This window comes from Aquila chrysaetos, chromosome 11 (assembly GCF_900496995.4).
Source record: "Aquila chrysaetos chrysaetos chromosome 11, bAquChr1.4, whole genome shotgun sequence".
Taxonomy (NCBI): domain Eukaryota; kingdom Metazoa; phylum Chordata; class Aves; order Accipitriformes; family Accipitridae; genus Aquila; species Aquila chrysaetos.
Genome location: NC_044014.1, coordinates 20,958,763 through 20,981,095, shown reverse-complemented (window position 1 = coordinate 20,981,095; position 22,333 = coordinate 20,958,763). Strand labels below are relative to the sequence as shown.

Here is a 22,333-nt window from a genome sequence, read left to right as displayed (position 1 = left end):
ATGTCATTTGTAGCTGATACACCCTGGGATTCCTCAATACACAACAGAAAGGGCAGAAATAGTATATGACTACAGGTTTCATCTCTGTGATTCCTGATACAGTGCTACCTGAATGTGTTGCTTTTATGTGTGTCGTGTAAAGTTTTTGTAGCTTTTGCTGAGCAAGTGACTAGAGACAGCTGTGAGTGTTTACAAGGAAACATGAGATGTGACAATGAGGAGGAAGGGGCTTCAGGAAGTCCCTAAGCCACTGGTTGCTGAGAAGGTATATGAAGATCAAGAATCACTCCATACCTAGCATGTTTCTTACACTCTTTCCATAAGCTTCTATTACTAAGATGCAGGATAGTTGTTTAGATGAACCACTGAACTGCCTTGGAGTAGCCATTCTTTTGTCCTTACTCTGTAAACATGCTGTGTTCAGGAGATTGTGTGGCATGGGTAAGTGTGTTCCAGTAACATGGTTTTGTGACTTCAATTTCCTTGCATTGTATTTTTCCCTGGAGGGGCCATGCTAACGCTGCTAGAGTCTGCAGAAATAGATGGCTAACCTCTTTCAGTGGTTTTGAAAAACTGTGTAGACTCTTTACATCTTCAGGCATGTAATCCCTTTGGAAATCTGGCTCTTGAACTCAAGAGCAGATATGCTTTTATGGCTATTTGCTTAATGTAACTGGAACATTTACAAAGAGCTCTTCTGAAAAACAAGAAAAAGAAAAAACCCCATGCCTTTAGCTTTAATTTCCTTGTACATCTGAATGAACAGAGCAATCAAGAGATGCAGGGCTTTGGGCAATACCTTAGAAGGTAATTATTCAATTATTTTATGTCATGTTTGCTTCATTGATTAATGATTCTAGTGGCTGGTGAACTGGATTCTGTTCTGTTTTGACAGAAAAGGAAAGGTTTTATCTAATCTATGATAATTTCAGGCTGCTTTGTGTTTCAATGCAAGACCGTAGGTACAAGACTGTCCTGGTGGGGGTTCTGTAGTACACCTCTTTGTCAGATCTTTATTACCCACCCGGAATAAAATGGCCCTGCTCTCCAAATTGGAACAACTGTCTCAGCCCAAGGGCTCTAGTATTCCTAACAGTGCAAATGTGTTTAATTCTGTCGGGGGATATGACATCAAATTGAAGAAATGGATTTGGCACTGGTGACTGTTACTGGTTGGGTAGTACAGAAGACAGAATGTACTGGGGCTTAGAGTTTAAGGTTTGACAAAGAGAGGTACACGGTCTCTCCCCTCTCAAGGCCTGCTAATGTGCCGGTCCTGCCTTAGGTGGAGTAACAAAGTGATTATTTGTGCCAGACCGTATTAGTAATCGTGAGCAGGCCCCCTTCACAATCCACGTGCCTCCCAAAACCACACACATGATCTCTGGCACATGGGCAGTGTTTGCTGAGGTGGATTTCTTAGAAGTCTGGTTTTCAACTTTGTGTCCATTTAGCTATTTTACACAACTGCCTGATGTTTCAATATTCAGTTACCTTCCTTTTGGGAAGAAGTGATCTTTCTGCTATTTAATTACTTCAGGAAACCCTGTGGTTTGCTAATGTGAGCAGAATTCCCCAGTATTCTCAGTGCAAGCATACATGCCTCTAACCATGTAATGGTACAGACATACGCAGGCAGTCCAGTTCAGAGAGTTCTGTGGTTGGCATATCCCCACAGAGACAGGTATTCCTGTGGGATCTGCAGGAGAGGTGATGGAAAAACGCTAGCTTCCTCTTAGAAATAATTTAGAGGGGAAATAAAAAGAGATTGAAGGGATTTTAATGAAAAATTACCCACAGAAATCTTTCAGGGTTGTTTTTTTTTTTTTAAACCCAGACTGAAAACAACATTCTGTGCCCACTATGTGACTTCAAAATGAAACCCCCTATTTTGCTGGTAAAATAATTGCTTTTCAGTGAAAAAAAATTAAATGTAGAAAAAAGATTTTATTTCAATTATTTATGAATTTATTATTTATGTTATGCTGGCATCCAAGACTGAAAGCTTGTGTAGCACTGTGGGTCTGTTTCAGCTGACCTGAGTTAGCCTATGTGTATTTTGAGATAGAGGCAAGGAAGGTTGTAGATTTGATTCCAGAAATTGTGTGGTAGGAACAAAGGCAAAAAGCAAAGGAGAACCATACCTACTCTACATACGACTGTGCAGACTTTACGTGATCCAGTAGAACCAATGCTATTTCTGGGTCATTTTTGCATGCACAAAATATAATACAGGACCCTTGTTCTTATGAAGTTTGGTAGAGGTAAGATCATTGAGATTTTAAAAGAAAAAACAGACTTTGTGATACTTCTCATACTTGTCAATCAGTTCTCTCAAGAACATTGCACTAGATTTCTGAACCAGCAAACTTCTGTTATGTAACTGCCTCTCAGATCTAATCCCTCTGTATCCAGCCCTCTGGTCCTTGGAGCTCAGATGGACTCAGCTTACAAAATTTTACACGAATTTCTGGACTGTAGGTAGTTCAGGATTGTCTTGATTTATAGGGGGAGCTCAACAGTGAGCAGTTTTCTTAGTATGTAAGGTACTGTTAGTGTTTTAAAATTTTGGAAGCATTAGTGTTTTGTTGTAGTATGAACATTTAAAGGGATCTTTGCAAATAGAGGGTGCTTCATCCAAGACTGGGCTTATAGGCTGATGCTTAGCTACTACCTCCTTCCCTGGGAAAGTAGGATATACTGGTTCAAAGTTCTGGTCCAAACTGGGCACAGCAGTGGGTTGACCTTGATCCTCCCAGTTGACTGCACTAACCAGTGGACTGCTCTTTTGGAGCTGAGTATGTATAGAAGAGTGAATCGACAGACAAGAAAAATTAGGAACTTCATGCCTCTAAATGTTAGGGAAATTCTTTACAAAGAATTACTGCTTGATTTAAAATCAGAACTTTAAGTTTCCTGCAGCCCACACAATTTTCCAGATTGTTGGGCTTTTCTGGTCTTTGTATTGGTCTGTTTCCTTTCTATACCATCGCTCAGCCATTGAAACTGTTCCAGAAAAAAGGCTTTTTCTTCTTTATCAAATCTGGTCAATTCCCAAGAAAATTTTCTATGAACTGGCATATATGACTGAAGAACTACTTTGTTGAAAAATTCCCAATGCGTCTAAACTGTGAGTTAGAAATTCCTCTATTTTAAGGGCCAAGTTAATTTGCTCAGGAGAAAGAAAAAGAAAGTGAGTCTTAGGATGCCAAGGGAGGTTTTTTAAACTATTCCAGAATGTTTAACTAAATCTTTAAGACAACTAGAATCACAGATTCATATATTTTGATTAGCCTTCTGTATAATATAGGATGGAAAAGTGCCAGTGCAAGGAGTTTTATGTTACTGAGATTTCAATCCATTGTATGCTGATCCAGCTGACTATGGTGAGATAGATACCTAGAATATTATTAGATCCTTTCCTTGCTCATTGCTCCCTGGGATCCCTTTGTAGGATTTTTTCAAGTATATATTTCACTGGGATCTAAATAAAAGTATTTGCCTTTCACTGTATTCTAAATATACATATATTTATTATATGCCACTGTTTTTCTGTTTGATGCTGTGTAAATCACTTCCTTCCTCAGGGCTTCAACCCCCTGCCTGTGTAGTAAGTACTGCTGTCTAACAAAGTTTTGCAGTGATAACTCCTGTAACATTTGCAAGCTCTTCATTTTCTGTAGTGATGTTGCTAAATATAGCCACAGATAGACGGGGAAGTAACAGATTTACTGGGGGAAAAGAGCGTAAGACCCTCCCACTACTAGTACCACAGAGGCAGGCACTGTCAGTCATATGGTGATTTTGTGGTTGCATCCCTATAGACCTGCTGATCAAGATGGCAGCTGTTTTGGTACAAATATATGTCCTTCTGAATCATTGGGTCTTGCTTCCTGCTGTCCCTGTCTCCTGTGTTACCCACTCCTGGCTTCATTATGCTTGCTTCCATACTAGGTCACATTCAAGTCCTCTGTGGCAGTTGTGCAGGGGCATACAGCATTGGAAGGAGTGCTGCTTTTCGGCAAGGAGCACTTTTACATTTGCGAGTGCTTTGTGTTATCTCCTCTAGAAGAAGTCTACTGTACACGTCACTGCTTGTCCAGGTGAGTCATTCTTTCCTCCCAAAGATCTGCTTGGTTAACTTCAGTATTGACACATGAATACCTAGGATTTGCACAGACTTTGAGGGAATTTCAAGAAGGATATTAGCACAGCAAGACGTTTCCCATTCTTTCTATCTATTAATGGAATTGTTTAACATAACTAACACAGGTGCTTGTTCACAGGCTTTGGAGGTGCAACAAGAACTCCCAGCTCCCACAGATGGAGATGGTGGGCAGTCTAACACACTGCTGTTTTTCAATTCTTTTAAAGTGTTGTTAATGTTTCTTTCTAATTGGCTCCCATCTTTTATTCATATGGAACAGTCATTACAAGAGCCTTTAGTTTCATTGTCTCGTAAGTTTTTTGTTTGTTTCTCCAAGACAGAATCGTAATTAATATTTGGCACACTGCTATCATCTTTGACTCATGATATATTGAAACTGATCAATATTGAAAATGAGTCTGTTAGACTTAGCTCTTTGCGCATACTGTGTGCTCATGTGCAAAGCCCAGTGGGACAGTGAGTAACTCAGTGTTTTTACTCCCTGACTGTCTGCTCTGCATCCGATTCTTACTAAGTCCAATATCAGTCAATCTGATCAGGTGACTTAAGGATCGATTGGACTGGGTCCGATAAAAGCTTAGGTTGTTTTTCTAAGGGATTTGCTATGGACTAGGCTGTAGATAGCAATTGCAGTACATGTACATGACTAAAGTAATAATGAATTAATTGCTTAATTATTAGTTCCAATTAATTGCTGTTTATAATAGCTGTGTGTCCCTATGATGCTTGCCCTTGCCCCAGGCTTTCAGGTTCTCCCACCCAACTCCTTCCCTTGCTGCTTCTCACACTTCAGTGTGTGCAAAACTTTGCTGTCTGCCTGTTTGCATGCACTAAAATAATTCCAAACCTACCCTTAGCCTCCACAGGCTCTTTAATTTATTTTGGGAACTAGTACAAAATCTGCCTTCAGTATTTAGCTTTGTTTTCAATTCATGTATGCCCCAGTTGATCTTGCTCTCTCATAGTATTTTTATTCTTCTTTAGGGAGGACTTGGATGTTCGTGATGGCTCTCCTGATCTTTTTTGTTTCAAGTTAATTTTTCTTTCTTTATATTTTTCTCTTCCAGCATCAGTGATCCATTTATTTTCAACTTATGTCATAAAGATCATGCTGTGGGAGACCAGATGTGTTCCCGTTATTCGTATCATGATATAAAAGAAATTCACTTGATGCGCTTTCTTCTGCAGGTAGGAGCTAACATGCTCAGTCATTTGAGAAAAAGCTGCAACAGCAGTGATGACATGTGACTGAAAACTACTTCCACAATTTTTACTAAGACTGCTGAGATTTACTTGAGTCCCAAAATGCCTTTGCTCCCATCATTGCTTCATTAGCCTTTGGTAATACAAACTCCTTCCTATATTCACCAGAGTGTTTAAGCACCCTCACTGGAGTGGTTGGCTTATTAGTTGTTAGGCTAACAATGTTCTTCACAGCTTATCTCAATGTTTTTGAAAATAAGACTTGAAGTCAATATCCTGTGTTTTGATGGAAGCTCCCAGTAAGTGTCTGACTTTCAGTAATATTCAGCTCCCACAGACTTCAGTAGTTTTGGACACCAGTGGATTATGGGTATGTGTAACATGCTTACCCTGGGCCTCTTGCAATAACTTCCAAGTTGTGCATGTGAGTCAATAAATGAATCATAAGTCAGAGCAGAGGATTTGAATCCTCTGTGCCTTTAGCTGCGCTACCCAGAAGCTACTCATCACCAGTAGCCTGGTACCCTTTTAGTTTTGTCTGGTTTAGATGGGCCTGTGATGAGAATCACAGAAGAGTTGTAGCTAGAGCTCCTTGCAGCACCAGAGCCTGTGCTTGCTCTAGAGGGTTTTGGTACAGTCTAAAGAGTAATTCACAGATTTTGTCTGACAAAAGTATGGCATTTTGAAGCAGCCATAACTGGTTACCTGTTATTTTGAATCCATTTTTGGAAGGTGGACATTCAAAAGAGAATTAAGAAAACATTCAGAAGATTCAAAGGTTGGAGAAAATGGGGCTGATAATTGTCTTATGTCATGTAGTATGGCACTCATCCATGACTCAGGCCTGTTTTATTTTATATTTAATTATGTATGCAAAATGGACAATTTTATTAGGTGAGACTTGCTTCAAGATATAGCATATCTCAGTGGTTAGGTCACTCTCCAAGCATGTATAGGAACGTTAAGTCTTGTTCTGAGTAACTGTATGAAGCTTATTTTCTTATATCACTGGTGAGCAACCTGAACAACAGAACTGTCACCTCTTCTGTTTTGTGAATAGCATCAAAGTTGCTAGTGGAATCTTGCTGCCTTCTCATATATTCAAATGTCTGTGTATGCATGGATTTTTTTAAACATGTGAAATGGAAATGTTTTGTGTGACCCAAAGTGAAAAATGGAGATGAGTAAAAGCAGTCTTTGTTTGAGTGGGCTTGGGGCAAAGGCGGGGCTTGTTGGTTTGAGGGGGTTTTGTGTTTTTTTGGTTGGGGGGGGTGGTTTGGTGGTTTTGTTTTGTTTTGATTTGTTTCAATTAACAAACTAAAAACTCAGGTATCTGTATCAGGCTCTCAAGTTCTTGCACTAGGACTCCATGTCACAAACTGCTTTGAAAAAATACTGCAGAAAAAGAAGAAAACTGATTCCTTGCACTTTCCCTGCAGGACAGGTGGATCAGCTGTTTGGGCAGCTACTGTGCCTCAGAAAGCTATCTCCTGTTCGTGCACATAGCCCAGCTCAGAGCAAAGCACTGTGAAACCACACGGCCCAATTCTGTAGTGATGACACTTGAGCAGACTTGGTTTGGGAAGCTGAGCTTCAGAGCAAACGCTGCAAGCTGTTTATTGTCATAGCTGCTCTCATATTACCTTTCTGATTATACTTTATTTGTGAATCATGTATGGGGCAGTTGCCATTGAGATGTTTTTCTAGGTTTGTATTGCACCTGCCATGTTTGAATTGAAACTCATGTCTGGGGTCCCCAGACACTACATGTCATTTGTAGTTTTACTTGACTGACTTTGGGGAAAAAAGGGCCACTCAATGAGTAAATAATAGGATTATATGCAAATGTCTGACACAACAATTGTGTGGAGACCTTGCAGAAAAAAGGGGGTGAAGTTTTCAACTTTGATTGTTTAAAGCTTCAGTGAGAAGTGTCATAAACTCCCCTTCCTCCTCTGCTGCTTCTTGTCAGGAGAAATTATTTTGGCATTTCTGTTGAGCTCACTATTCATTTAGAAAGCAGTATGGTTGCTTTCTAAAAGAAACTCTTATTTAGCATCCCCTCTTCATGTAATCTTTCTCACCTAATCAGAAGTGAATACTACTAATGTCTTGTTAATCACACTGAGATTTCAAGATAAAAATGCTTCAGAAGCAGCAGGAGGAGGTGGGTGATGGAACCAATATCTGGAGTTTGGGTTTGCTTCAGAGAAGCATTTGAACTCCTAGTCAACCCAGTAGGACCATTCCTACAGTTGGAGAAATTGGGAATATTAAGCATATTTTGCTATAGTTCTTCACGCTTGACAAAGTCAAGGCCTGTTTTTTTTAAAGCCCTGAAGAATTGGTCAGGCCATGATGGACTCTTTGCAGCACTAGGCTTTGCTCTGCAGCTCTTCACACTGTAAATGGTTTATCTTTCCAGGAGATTGCCTTGGAAATATTCTTCAAAAATGGTTACTCCAGATTTCTTGTCTTCCATGACAGCGACAGAAATAAGATATTTAAGAGGTAATCACTACTTCATAATAACACGTGAACACCCAGGTGACACTCCTGGTCTATTGCCCCTATTTATCCTGGTTTCAGATGTCTGTCTTGTGCTGCCCCAGGGGCTTTTTCTTCAATTGCAGGCCCTTGGTCTTTACTGGGTTACACTTAAGCAAAGCTATGAAATTTTCCTTTTGCTGACCTGTGAATTCTTCAGAGCATTATATATTGATTTATCAAGGGAGCTAGTGCATGCGTTCTAGCACCCAGAGGTGTGTTGTATGTCCCTGCATCCCAGGAAATTGCATTTGTAGCTGTGCTGCTTCCTCTCACTGAGATGACAGCCACCTCCATCTCGCCTCACAGTACTGGGTTAAAGAAGGTTTCTTCCTGCCTTCTTCCAACACAGGAAGTGTCATTAGATTCTTTAGGAATAAAATTTTTTTGTCTCTCTGACTCTGACTTAATCTTTGGTGTAGAGTTAACTTTTAACAATGGAATTTTTGTTTAAAAAAAGATTTCTCCTTAAGTGCTTGTCTTGTTTGATGGAACTTGAATGTAAGACTATGAGGTGATTAATTTGCACTTTGTTTTCTTGCATTTTTTTTTTTTCCTACTGCAGTTCTGGCCGTTATATCAGGTTTAATTTCACTATCCTTTATGCAGAAAAAATACTTCAATACGTAGTAGTTCCTGTGGCAAATTCTGCAGCCTGGACTGAGGATTGGTACTGTTAATTTCTAAACAATCATAGCAGTTCCTTCTGCTCCTGAAATCTCTGAACAGTTTCTAATGGGGTATTGCTTAAAAAGTCAATGCAGATTTATCTGTTTGTTCTTTCTAAACTGGCTGCATAGTATGGCTACTTAAAATCACCAGGTTCTGCCCCAGAGCCTGCTGCTTTGTTTAGCCCTTATCTTTGCTGTGTCTCAGCTCTGACAAATATCTCTTAGGGGAATCTTGTGGAGGCAGTTCAATATAAGGTTTTGATCCTCAGCTGCCTGTATTGCCCCTCAGCTGAAGGTCACCAAACCTACATATTTCAAGAGTTTGGTGTCTGACATCATAAACCCCCAGTGAAAGTAAACAGGAATGGCTGAGGCATGGGTTGGTATTCCTTTCTGCTGTTTTTCCTCGATAAATGTCTGAGCAGGTTCTCATTCTTTGGCTTTAACTAATAGCACCTTAAACCACCTGATCATAAGTCCATAGCCCTATATATCAATTCAAGGTCCTGTTTGGGAAAGAAACTGCTTTTATCCAACCCATAGACAACTCCTTAATATTAAATGTAAGCTTTTGCTGTGTTGTCTTGCAGCTTTGTCCTAGGTTAGAGTCTCAGTGAAATGCTGTGGCATCCTTAAGGAAAAAAGTTGCTGTCAGAACATGATATAGGTTATATACATATGTAAAGTATACAGATAACCATTTAAATAATTATAACGTGACCTTTCATATCTCCTATAGATTTTGCTCTTTCCAACCTGCTTTGAAGTCAAAGGGGATAACGGAAGAGTCTTTGAATATAAGGTAAAACATAGGAAACATTGGATAACTGTATCAGTGCAATTGTGTGAATAAGTTGCACCTTAAAAAAGCATCTAGAAACTTACCTATTTGTGCCCCCTGTTTTAAAGATTCAAAGGTGTCCCCAGAACTCTGAAAAGCATTCTAGTGTACAGCATCCACAGTGTGAAGACATGAAGAACATGTTGAGTAGCTGACTGTGCATAGTTGATTAATAATTATTACCTCCTTAATATGACTTTATTGGTAAACTCTACACAGACGGTTAGTGTGGGAAAGAGACAGTCAGTGAGGTGAGGTTAGAGCTAATCCATAATGCTTCTGCATAATGGCCTCTTTATTGCATGGTTAGGGCAGACAACGATAGATGCACACATGGATGTTTTGGCATGTTATAATAACTCTGTCAGATTTACCACTGCAGGGAAAAAAGATTTCTTCTAGTGGGAGGTGATTGAGAGCATGTTCCATGCTGACCTTGAGTTACTTGCACGCCTGTAACTCTTCTCAATTTGGATATCTGAGGAACACAAGCCTGAATGCCTAATTGGTGTCCTCTGAAATGATTGCCTGGAGGCTGGAATACTGCTGAGACCTGAGGGGCAGATTACCCCTGGGAGTTATTGTGGCCTGTGTCAGCTGTACTATTCTTCTTAATTTTTACTCTACCTGTTGTAGATCACTACCTATCTTGTAAATGAATATTTTCACCCCTGACTACCAGCTATCAGCTTGCAAAAAGTATCAGTGCAGTATGCAGCCAGCTCTGGCTAGACCCTAACCTATGCCAGAGGTGATGGTTGACTCTGGAGCATGATGCATGTTCTGTGCAGAGTAACCAATAACTGACCCCAGGGTTTCCTTTCCCAGTGCTTGCTGGGTGCTCAACAGGTGGGAATGTCTTGAGATAAGATGCACTATGGCTGCAGGAACTTTGGGCTTTAGCTGGGCATGCAATTATCGTGAGAAAAACTTGACTCATGTCTGGTCTCAGAGATTGAAGCAGGGAATATGTCTAGGTCTAAAGTAGCCTGTCCTGAATCCCATAAGGCTCTGCCTTCAGTTTTACTCTATTGGCTGAGAGAGGACCCTGTGCACCTTACTCTCAGCATGTAAGGGGCCTTTGGCATAGCTTTGGCTGAGCCATGTTAGACCATGAGCTGAATTAAAATAAACACGAGATAGTGCCACTGCCTAAGTAATGATCGCAGAAAAGTTGTGCTTAAGTGGAAGGTTAGAGAAAATGACCCCAGTGGGCATGATTCCCTTTACCAAGCTCCAGTCTGGGAACCAAAGGACTGAGGACTTGATGATTTTACTTTTCTCTCATTTAAATTCTGGAGCCACTTCTGAGTTAGAAAAATTTAAGACCAGCACAAGGGGCTCCTTCCCCATCTAGGGGGCAATGGCCATCTTCCACAGCATCCCAGCTTTTCCTGCCCCACCTGAGACAGGGAGGAAGTCCAGACTGAGCTCTTTGCCCAGACACACTATTAATAATTGCACAGCTGAAGCATGGAAAGAAGAAATTACTAGTTTGATGTATCCTATGACATTGAGGTAGTAGCATTTCTGTGAAACCCCATATCAGTTTTTCCACCTAGCCCATAGGAATAATACCCAGGAGTTCTGACTCCCAGGCTCTACTGTAGCCATTGAAGAAATTATAATGGGCTGTTACTGGACAACTGAGTACTTTGCCCCTGGCACTTTATTCTTCATTTAAATATACTTATATGTTTGCCGTCACCATATGTTACTACGGCCACAGCCAGCATCTCTTCTTGTGTCATGCTTGACTGCTTTTATAATCTGCTTGTTGGTTGTACCTGTATATTGCTGTTTGCAGGCTGCCAGCACTCTCTGCCCTAGGGATGTGATTTGAGCAAGTGAATGTGTGTGCTCAGGTGCACATGTACATGTGCATATGTGAACAGAAAGCTAGAAGTACTGTGGGGACACCACACCTGATTTCATCAATTCACCAGCTGACTCTTGGATCATGGAAGAGGGTGACTCTTCTTCTCTTTTCACTGCTTAAGTGATATGTCCAGAACCCTTAAAAAGAGCAATCTTTTCCCTACCCCTTCTCTATTCTGTGCCTTCCTTGGAGGGAGACTCAGAGGCAGACAAAACACAATGAACATAGGTGGTGGTGCTGATTGTGTCGTTCAAGTTAGAGATCACTGCACCCAGGTATAGCACCCAAAATCCCAGAGAACTTCCTTATGCAAAGTCTGGCCCCTTGATGGCAAACAGGATGACTGGTTGTTTAGCTTTAAGCATTGTGTTTGCACTGCTCAGTTACTCCTGCGCATAATATTTGTGTCGTCTGCCTCTGCTGAATTGGAACAGGCTCACGGTTCCTACACTGACAGTGCCTATCTGAGATTCTCTGAGGGGTTGGTGGCAGCCACCAGCAGCAGAAGGTTCCCAGGTCTGTTCCTTTTCCTCCAAATGGTATTTACTGAGACTAGTTTAACTGTGTCTCACCCTATGAAAATGAACAGAACTAATGTTTGGAGCTCAGTAGTGGGAGTGGAGTTACTAGAAAAAACTATCGTTTTGAAGATTCCTTCACTGGACACGTGCACACACAAAAGACCAAAAAAAACCCCAAACCCAAACGTGGAGAACATGTTGTAGGAACAGGTCCAGATGGAAATAGTCCTTCCTTTCCCAAGTATACATCTGTTTTAGTTGTTTTAGATTCCATTTTAGAGACCACACAGGTCTGCTGCTTCTAAAACTGAGTAGATCTTTAAAGGAAGAGAACTGCAGAAAAAGGGAGGAGGAAGGAAGTCAGCTTTTTATTAGCTTGGACTGGACTTCATGGGACATGGTCTGTGGAGTGCCTTGGTATATTTCAGGGATGTTTTAATCATCATGTTTTAAGCCTCTTAATCTCCATTCTTCTTGATTATCCTTTGCAGTGGAATTGGGTGTTAGGAGTAAAGGGAAACTTGGCTTCTTTGAGGGGCTAGGTGTCACATTCTTTAGCTTGTTCAGCTTGACCCTCTCATCCTGACACATCTTCAGGCAGGAAGAGCACAGGTCTTTATCTTGTACTAAGTAAAGCATTTCTGTGCGTTTAACGGAGTCAGCATGCTCTTCTTGTTCTGTTGAATCTGGGAAAGGGTTTCTTTTTGCATTCAGTTTCTTGAGCTTGGGGAGCTTTTTCACACTGTTTGGGATGGTGGTCAAGGTGTTGTCAAAGAGACCTATCTCATTAAGTTCCTTCAGGGCCCCAAGACTGGTGGGAATACTGTCAAGACAGTTCAAGCCAAGGTTAAGAATACGCAGGTTCCTGAGAAGGTTCAACTCTTCTGGCAGATTTTTGGTGGTCAGCTTGTTGTTACATATATTCAGGTAGAAGAGGTTCTGAAGTGTACCTATTGCCTTGGGCAGCTCCTCAAGCTGATTACTATGCAGGTCCAGCCAGCGCAGTTTCTGGAACTTCTCGATGCTGCTTGGAATCTTTTTTAACATGTTTCTGCTCAGATCAAGTTCATCCACATCAGCCAGTTTCAGAATGCACTTGGGGAAGGTGGTGATACCCATCTTGCTTAAGTCAAGACGGCGCCCTCCATCAAAAGATATCCGGATGGAATTTTTGGCAATTTTCAAGGTGATCTTTTTCCCTTTTTGACCTTTTGCTTTCCCCTTGGCCATCTCTCCACTGAGAGGCAGACAGACACACCAGACTCTGTAGATAAAGGTGGAAACTCCAGTAAAGCCTTTGAAAGCAGTGGCTGTTACTCCCTAAATAAAAACAAAAGAATCACATAATTATAAATTAACATGTGACTGCTGGACTGTTCAGAAGTCTCTTTTTTTTTTTTTTTTTTTTTTAAGGTCAGGAATTTTCAACCCTGAAGCTGCAACTCTGAAAGTTTTTCCTGAAAGTATTTTGAGTAGATGAAATTCTAATAATTTACAATATTATTTTATTGCATTGTAACACCTACATTGCATTACAGGGTGAAATTACAAGTGGGAGAAATTTTCTGTCTTTCATCCCTAGATACTGATTTGAGCTCAGCATGTAATGAAACTGAGTGAAATGTGTAATTACCTATCAGCTGTTTGGGGACCTAAGAAAAATGTATTGTGGGTCTCAATCCGGTCCTTAGGGACTGCACTAAAAGAAGCTATCCAAAATTGCACATATTCTGCCAGACCAACAGGTTGCCTTCTTTACAGGCCTGGCATCTGTTGAAAGGTTGGTTAAACATCCTGTTTAATGGACCTGAGATTTGGGCTGTAGACACTATTGAAAGATTAAATATTTAAAGCAAAAGATTAAGGGTCTTGTTTTAACCAGGACCTCAGGAACATAGTGGGGTCCCAGATTTGCCAGGACTGCTTCCAGTTCATAGATCACCTGCAGGGCAGACTGCAACAGGGGGTCTGTGTCAGTGCTGCTTAATGACATGTTAAACCAGGCCTTGCTAAGTGCCTCCTGTGCTTTCAAGGACAGACTCTGGATACTCTAACCTTGTCTTTCCATCCATGCTGCAGGATAGATGGGCTCCCACTGCAAAGGTGTCCCACCCTCAAAAAATGCGTGTAGGTGCTCTGGCCAGACTTTTGACTCATACTGATGCTCAGCGTGTACTATGTGCTTTGTCGAATTGAGGCCTGTATGAGTAGTAGTCCACTGTAGTTTCAGGTTTGGTGAACTATTGCTCTAATCGAAGGTCATCAAATACAGCTGCTAATTATGGCTAGTGACAAAGGAAATAGACTGATTGCCTGGAAATGGATGACAATGTCCTCTCAACCAGAGTGCAGAGAGGAGCATGGGTTACAGCTGGCTAATCTCAGGATGGTCCGGGTGCTCTGGCATTTAATTGTGAAGAGTCAAATTGCAGCTTTGATGAATGATTGTTTGGGACAAAATATGGATTTGTCTACAATACATTTCCCTATTAGAAAGGCTTCATTACAAACCCTTCAGGCTTTTTGGCTACTCATTAATCATGTGCAAATACATGAAGGGGAAGCTCAGGCTACAACTAAGGCATTTCAGCTCCTTTTCAATTACATGCCATAGCCAAAAATAATGCGAAAGCAAGGGGGATCTCTGCCAGTTACCACCCACCCTCTCAAGAGCTCCATAATGAGGCAGATGCTTCAAAAAATACTGGAAGCATCACAGTGGGGTCAGTCTTGCCCTGAGGGTATGTTCCAAAATTGGATCTTTGTTATTTTATATAAAAATATTTAAACACAGTTAAATATGTGTCTGTCACTCCCACATTTCTGTCTCTCACCAGTACTTACAGGGCCATATTACCATTATATCTGAAGGCCTCTCACTCTTTGTTGTATTTAACCTGACAGTGCCCCAGGGACAATATCAATGCTATTCTTTCCATAGTGTAGACTGGTAACTGAAGCAAAGTACTCTACAGTGGAAAATTAAGCACTTTCTCCACCTTTGTTGAAGTTAGCTTAAATAATTTGCCCAGGAGTGGGTAGGAAATTCTGGAGATCAAAACAACAGTTTTTTTAATCACAATTCACTCATTTTAAGGATTTGATGCAATATTCTTGTTGGCAATTCTGTGAAGATAAAGTTCAACTGCATGGGAAATGCCAGAGCCCTACCGCTGGTACAGGACACCTTGAATCTGTTACTGGTACATCGAGCATCACTACCATGCTTCAGAAAAAGATCTGCAGGGCAGCTTCCTTACACTTTGGCAGAATGGAAAGAGACTTTCTGCTTCCTGCAATTGGTGTGAACCTGGTGACTTTTGGGTCCAACTTTATCTCTGAATTTTGTGATGGATGAGTTGCCCAAAACATTCAGCACATTTTGATCAGTGAAGCTTTTCAGCCAAGTATGCCTTTAAAAAAATGAAAGGGAGCCTCAAGGAAAATTTTTTTCTGAATAAAAAATGATAATTTCTTTTAAAATGCTTTTTGAAACATCTGTAAAACTCTCAGAAATAAAACATTTTTTTCAGTTCCTAGTAATTTTTTTCTATTACTTTTCATTTAAAATCCAAGGGGGAAACACTGATCTAAAACAGTTTCCTTTCTTAAAAATACCAGCTTGCCAAAAAATCAGCCTGTTCTGCAGCTGTCTGTTAATGCTGGTTCCCAGTGCTGGTGTCCCTCTGTGCTGTGCGTGCCTGGGAGCACTAGAGGGAGCCTGGTGTACAAGGTTGAGTGCTGGAGGCTTGTCAGGAACAGCACCGTTCAACCTTTTGGGTTTGAGTACTTCTCTGTCAGTAACCGTTGCCAACTTGTTACAAAGTTTGAACCTGGACTTTCAGACCAAACAAACATATCACTTTAATTTTCCTGAAGACAGATCTCTTTGTGTGTTGCACTGGATAATGCCCAGACTTCAAAGAGATTTTTAACCACCTCCTTTAGTCAAATTTTTACTGTGGACCTCTAAGATGCACTGATCAGGAAAACATGAGTCCCTAGGGATTGCTCATCCTTTCCAAGTGCTATTTCCTTTGGGTTAAAAGTTGCAGCCATGTTTCAAACTTACAAAAAGGTGATTTGCAATCCCAAAGATACGGATTTGCACTAGAGGTCTGCAGAAACACCGAGAGCCAGACAACTTGAAGGGAATGAATAGCTCTCTTCTCTCCGCATGCTTGTAAACTAATTATCAGTGTTTCACAGGGCTGTAGCTGGAGATAATGGAACTTACTTAGCCGTGTCTCATTTTCTTTAGCTCTGCATAAGAGGGCTCCAGTTCTGTAGCCACTGATATTAAAAATTCAGGAATTGCAGGAGCCCTCCTTGCTGTTTGACCTCATGCTTACAGTGCATCTCCTGGGATAGCAGAGGGAGAGTTACATGTGTTGCCCTACTACCTGAGAAACAATGATGACAAGAGGGAACTCTCTTTACTCATTTTCTTGAAACCCTCACCACACTGCCAGGTTGACCCTCTGAGTTGCTGGCAATCCTTTGCCCAGGGGTGGGATGCTGCTTTTCTGTGTGTATAAGGTCTTGCTAAAGAGTATCTTAACTAGAAAACTCTTTCCCTTTTTATCCACGCTTGGTAAAATCTTTTGTCTGGATTGGGCTTTTGAAAGCCCAGGGCTAACCCCAGAGCTTTAAGAGTGTTTCACAGGCCCAGAGCTTTGAGGCTGACCTGATACAGAAATTGATAGAAAATGTGTTAAGGGCATCATGCTGTCTGTGGTGCTCTGTGTTGCTGGGAGCTGCAGGGAGGGAACAGACCTTGAGCATCAGGACTAGGGCTGTCAGCGTCTCCCTGAGGCAAGGAAGGATTGGAGATTACTCCTTATCTGCACTTAAGCACTTGCACAGGGCCCAGTCATGACTCCTTGTAGCTTAAGCCTGTCTTAAGAAGGAGATCTGATGCTAGAAGAATACAGATTTCGACCCTGCTGATGCAGTCTCTTCTGCCTGACCCTTCTTCCTTTCTCAGCATAGGGCTGGTAGAAGCAGAACAGGCATTCTGCCTGTGACACTGTCTGGGTGTTTCAGGACCTTGTCCTCTGTGGTTCTGCCTGTTCTTTTCATTCTATAGGTTGCTTCACTGCACCCAAAGCTGCACAGAACCATCTTAACCCCATCTTGAACTAGTCTGTGAGAAAAGTTTCCTCTGTCTTTCCTCCTGGAAGTCTGCGTATTGCAGAGCAGGCCTGCCAAGCCCAGCGGAGCTACGCATGCCCTGCACCTCTCTGGTGGCAGGAAAGCAGTGACGTGACATGTTCTAATTCACCCATGGAATAGCTCTATGGAAATACTTTCATATAAAGCTTAAAAACAGCATTTGTACAGTGAATGATTTTGCATGAAGCCAAGCAGTTCCAGCTAGGGTAGGTTTTTATTTTCCTGCTTACAAGCCTGTTACCATTTCTTTGTTGTTGGATACAATCTGTTGTGGAAGAGAGATTAATTCACTATCTTAAATGCAGTCTCATGTGAACAGGCAGGTTTAGACTAAATCCTGCCATGAGCAAATAGGCAGAGAGAGGTTTTCTTCCTTAATTTTCTTGCTTTTCTAGATCACTTCAGAGCCACTGTGCTATCACTGAGTGCAAGGTCACTTATAAAACCAAGACCCACCAAAAATAAATGAAAATATTGTTTCATCTTAACAGTTCTGCCAGACTGCCCCCCTGCATAAGATCTTACCGGCTAGCAGCTAGGAAGACTGAGAAGGCGAGGTATAGACGTCAAAAGCTGCTTGGTTTTTTTCAGTAGTGTAGGATGAGCCTTCATGGTCTGTTACTGTGCAGTTGTCCTCTGTCTACTCGTCTTTGAGTAATGATTTAGTCTTTCAGTCTGTAAATAAACCCACGAGCAGGGAGCACAGGACAATTTCCTTTTCACAGTCCTGCAAATTCTGAATTGTACTTCCTTGATGGAAAATAGCAGCCCTTCAAGAAACTTGTGTATGTGAATGTGCGGGGAGGAGGAGAAACAGTGAAAAGGACTTCCCCAGCTTCAGGGTCTTTCTATTCAATTCTCTTTCCACAGCCTGTGAAACTTTTGTTCCTAAGCAACAGCAATGCTAGGTCCTTAGAGATCATTAGCATAATGTTTGGTTCCAGCATGCAAGTTCAAGCTGGAGGGAAAAGAACTAAACGGCATGCAGTGCCTGCAAATGTTAGATTTCAAATTATGCAGAAAGAAAAAGCATCTGGACCTCGTTAGAAGCTGTTCGTCAGCTTCTAACGTTGCCTTAACTGTCCATTTTAGTCATTTGGCTATTTCATTTTACTTGGATGTAACACAGTGTGAGATACTTGTATGTGTGTGTTAAAACTCACAACATTTGTGATGCCATCTTTAGCACATGCCAGGTCAGACAGATATGGACACAGGAGGGAAGGCTCATTCAGCAGCGCAGCAGAGAGGATGTGAGCTACGGCTTATATTCATCTATCTGTGACCCTTCAAAACTGCAGTTGGTACAACAATTTCCCTTTGTAGCATGTGAATATACTGGAATTTGTCTCTGTGACTGGGGCTAACAAGCTCAAGCTTTTAGTAACTGGTTGCAATAATTTCAAAATAGTATCTGGAAAAAAAGAACCATGAAAGAGAAATAGCTGTGTGTTTTGTGGTAAGTATTGTTCACGGGAGATGCAACATTGAAGTCCCTCTCTTGCTGATAATGGGTCCGGGATATTATTGGCATAAAGAATCTGATAATGTTGATGTGCTTGCCTGATTCCAGGGTTGGAGATTGCATTCTGCTCACCTCAACAAATTAATTGAATTTACTTGATGTTTTTCTTTATGACCTAAAGTGTGCCTGGGTGCAGCATTTCTGCAGTGGAAATGTCATTCCTTTGTCTGGTTTAAGCCTGTGAACAGGTGCAAACAGTGTTCCATAAATGAGGGAGATTCCTTTCTCCCACCCTAGCCCTTTCAAGACATCCTACTTCAAGGAGCCCTACTTTAATATTAAACTTATTCATAAATTTTGTATTATATTTCTATTCTTTGAGCACAGACTAAGAATCCCCAGAAGGTAAACTGGTACAATCAAACAAGGAAGATGCTGTACCTTTATTCTAAAGTAGTCTAACCTAACACTTTTCTGAGTTTGAGAGAGACTTGATTGTTTCACAGGGAAAGCTGGCATTCCTTTTGGCATCTTATTTCCTCTTTTAATAGTAGGACTTGGACTGAGGTTGTGGCTTACCAGGAAGGGGATTTTCCTTACAATATTCTTGGTAATTGCAAAGATTCTTTAGGAAAAGTGGTTTTAGGAGATCCTTGGCACTGTTTTGCAGACTTAAGAAGTCTGGAGGATGGAAGACAAAAAGAAAATGAAAGCAGCTTTGCAAAGTTTAAGAACCCATTAAGTTTATTGGAATTTTTGTATTCATTTCAGTGGGGGCAAAATCTTATCCTTTGAGATTATCTCATCTGCAATGAATCTCCAAATGGGTTGAGGTCCACCTGTCTCTAGCAAATGGAGAGCACTGGCTATCACAAGAGTGAGATCATAGTCTGATGTTAATGGAAGAGGGATTAATAAATCACTTATGTATAGTGTAGCCAAAGGTGGATCATCATTAGTATACATCATGCTTAGATTCTGCCATGGCTAGTGTCCTACAAATACCTTATAGATTTAGATATAGATAGATGTGTAGGTACTTCTCTTGACTTCACATAACTTCACCCCCTCTTGAAGTTTAGTTATTTATATCTATAAAGCACTTCTACTGTTTCTTTTTCAAACCAGCCTTTGATTATTTATTTATTTTTAAATGCACTTACTGCAGTTGGATAGCTGCAGTTGATCTACTTTGAGCTTTTGCTGTGCTGGCTAGAGAGGTGTTGGCTGGAGGAATGCTGATTGATTACCAAGGAGAAGGGAGGAACAGGCTTGAGCTGCCTGTAATGCGATTCTTGTTCTGAGCCCCTGCAAGTCGACAAGGGAGAATGCAGAATTCCAGATCTCTGGGGACTTGGAGGCAGCATCCTGCCTGGTCCCCCAAAACCCAGAAGGATGGCTTTAACAGAGGAGTGACTACATTTAGCCTTGCATATTTTCATGACGTGGTGAACTCATTGACCTCTTTGAGTTATATAACGGCTTCCAAAGTCAGCAGAGAGGATTGTTTTGACCCTTGTAGAGTCCTTATTAGCTGTTAGGGCTTGTGACAAGCAAAGCAAGAGTTCCACTAGAGGGTCATGGCACCCCCAAGTCAACATATGTATATTTGCATAACATACACACAGACTGGCCCAGTTTAGTCCTGTGTATAGTATTTTATAAAGCTCCCACTTTAAATGTTGGAGGACTGATGGATTGAGCAGGTTTGTTTGTACATTACATGATCCCCTGCTTTCTAACTCAGCCATAAATCCAAAATAGACCTGGGCAGTTTTAGTGAGTGAGTCTGCCCCTTTGGAAAGGGAAGAACCTAACTTGATCCCTCTGTGACAAATACCCTAATCCAACCACACTTCAAATAATGCCAGGCATCCTGATCCTGTTCCGTCCCTTTGAGATACTCTCTCTGAGTTCCGAATGTCTGTTGGAGACCTTACAAAGGCCAGTGGGGCAAAACTCTGTGAAATCTACATATAGTGCGAGAGGGCTGAATTGTAAAGGGTAAGTGCTCATGATACCCGTTTTCTACTTTAGAATTCCTACATCCTTGAGCCACATGTGGCTCAAACTGGGAGTGGAAAGCCACCATAACTCTACTCTAGTCAATGGACTTTCTTCTGATTTACATTGTGTAAATTAGACCATCATATAATCTATTCATTCTTTTAGGACAAAGAGTGAAGATCCTATTTTCCCATATCAGAAATGAACTACACCTTTTTGTGTTGCCTGGTTTCTATAAACATAGCCTATCATTGTTAGGTTTCATATGCTTAGCAGGAGAACTAAACAAAGCTTGAGAGTTGTAGACCATGTGCTAGAATTGGTCCTGGGTTTCATGTTTGTTCATGGTATAGGTTATTCCTTAGGCAATACAAAATCCTTCCCTCAGATACACACTTTTCTCTGAAAAGAGTGCCTAAGCAAGCAATAAAATACTGTGTTGAGTAAACCATAGTGTTTTTCCTTTATGTACACTATTAACTGGTCCAGGAGTGAATAGGCAGTAAAATAATGATTCATAATCATGAGAGGTAGTTTACAAGAATTTAATACTGCAAATTCAATAAAACTGTAATGATCATAGACCATTCTGGTGTTTTATTTAGATCTCTGAGGCTGCTTTAAGCCTAGCTTTGTGGATTTCTAGTGTGATCCAATACAGAGCACAAGAATGCAAAATAGCAGCTAGTTATTACTGTAGCAGTTTTATAATCTATGGCTGAACTGATTTCCTTACTCTTCGGGAAGTTAGTAGTCCTGTCTCTGACCTGGCACCTTAGGATTAGTTTAAAGTTGTACACTCAAAGGGAAAAGCATCTCCTACTACAGTTATATCGTATCATATCAGTAACCCTGTTTACTTTGGCAGATTGAAAGTTTCTTTAATCCAGAAGCTGTCACTTGTCTGAGGTTGGTCTCTAGGAATTGACAAGAGCAAGTCCATGGCCTTCAGATACTGAGACACCTTCTAGTTCAGTGTAGTTGAAATGTGACTTTAGTTTGCTCAGAACCTTTGACCCTTTCACATTTTCAAGTCAATAACCCTGTTTAGAACCTGTCTTCAGCTGATTTGTTTCTTATTTAAAGTTTCAGAAAAAGTTGCATTTTGAGAACAAAGTGGAAAAACCATATTTAGTCTATTACTTTAAAAAAAATCATAAAAATGGCAACCCACTTTTTAAGGACTACATTAGATTCAAAGTGCTTTGTGCAAAAATATCATCTTTGATATGGAGACCAAGACACCTCTGTTTTCAAGTCAGTGTTTTCAGAGTGCTTCAGAAAAGCATAAGCCTTTGAGAATAAGGCTTCAGAATAGAAACAGACAGCCTTAATGGTACCTGTCACTAGCACTCTAGCTCAACAATGGGATGAGACCAGGAGCACAGACTGATTAGCAGTGTGGCTTAGCTTGGAACAGCTGAGGAGGTTGCTGTCCCCAGCTGTCCATCTGCCTCTGCTGCAGGGGCATCTTCCCTGCCTGTGAGTCAGCTTCTGAATTCTTGCAGTTTACCATATGGCACCACCATGGCAGTTTGCAGCAATTTCTTAAGGCAAACAGAATCCATCCTTAGCACCACCACCCTACTTCCTTCTTTTTTCTTTATTAAATATCATACTTTAAGTGGAACTTCATTCAGGAGAAGACTGGCAAGTAGCTTAGGGAGAGTCAGCATGTCATAGGGAGAGTGACTGACAGTGATAAATTCATCAGCCATCTGAAGCTAGGCCATCCCTGTTCACCAGGCAGAGCCTTCAGTCCAAATGAAAGCAGTAATGAAATTTGTATTGTGCTGCACTAACCTAACTGATGACACTCTGATTTTTGAATTACTTGGTCAATCATGAAAATTCAA

At 41.0% G+C, this 22,333-nt stretch overlaps 2 protein-coding genes across 4 annotated transcripts in view; one reads left to right on the top strand and one right to left on the bottom strand.

Annotated features, from left to right (window-relative positions):
- WDFY4 (WDFY family member 4) overlaps positions 1-22,333 on the top strand; it is a 145,875-nt gene that overhangs the window by 91,724 nt on the left and 31,818 nt on the right. For both annotated transcript variants that reach the window (XM_041127201.1, XM_030030029.2), the window contains exons 44-47: positions 3,955-4,103; positions 5,236-5,356; positions 7,797-7,882; positions 9,329-9,391. In XM_041127201.1, coding sequence (XP_040983135.1) covers positions 3,955-4,103; positions 5,236-5,356; positions 7,797-7,882; positions 9,329-9,391 — 419 coding nt within the window. The remainder of the gene's footprint in view (positions 1-3,954; positions 4,104-5,235; positions 5,357-7,796; positions 7,883-9,328; positions 9,392-22,333) is intronic.
- The window catches only part of LOC115348064 (V-set and transmembrane domain-containing protein 4-like), a 95,095-nt gene continuing 82,371 nt past the window's right edge, over positions 9,610-22,333 (bottom strand). Inside the window, exons 1-2 of one of the 2 annotated variants that reach the window (XM_030030033.2) lie at positions 17,531-17,950; positions 9,610-13,150 (exon numbers count right to left, since the gene is read on the bottom strand). In XM_030030033.2, the coding sequence (XP_029885893.1) occupies positions 12,266-13,060 (795 nt within the window). In that variant the 5' untranslated portion in view covers positions 13,061-13,150; positions 17,531-17,950 and the 3' untranslated portion in view covers positions 9,610-12,265. Of the gene's footprint in view, positions 13,151-17,530; positions 17,951-22,333 lie in introns of those variants that run through there. The other variant, XM_030030031.1, reaches the window with a different exon arrangement.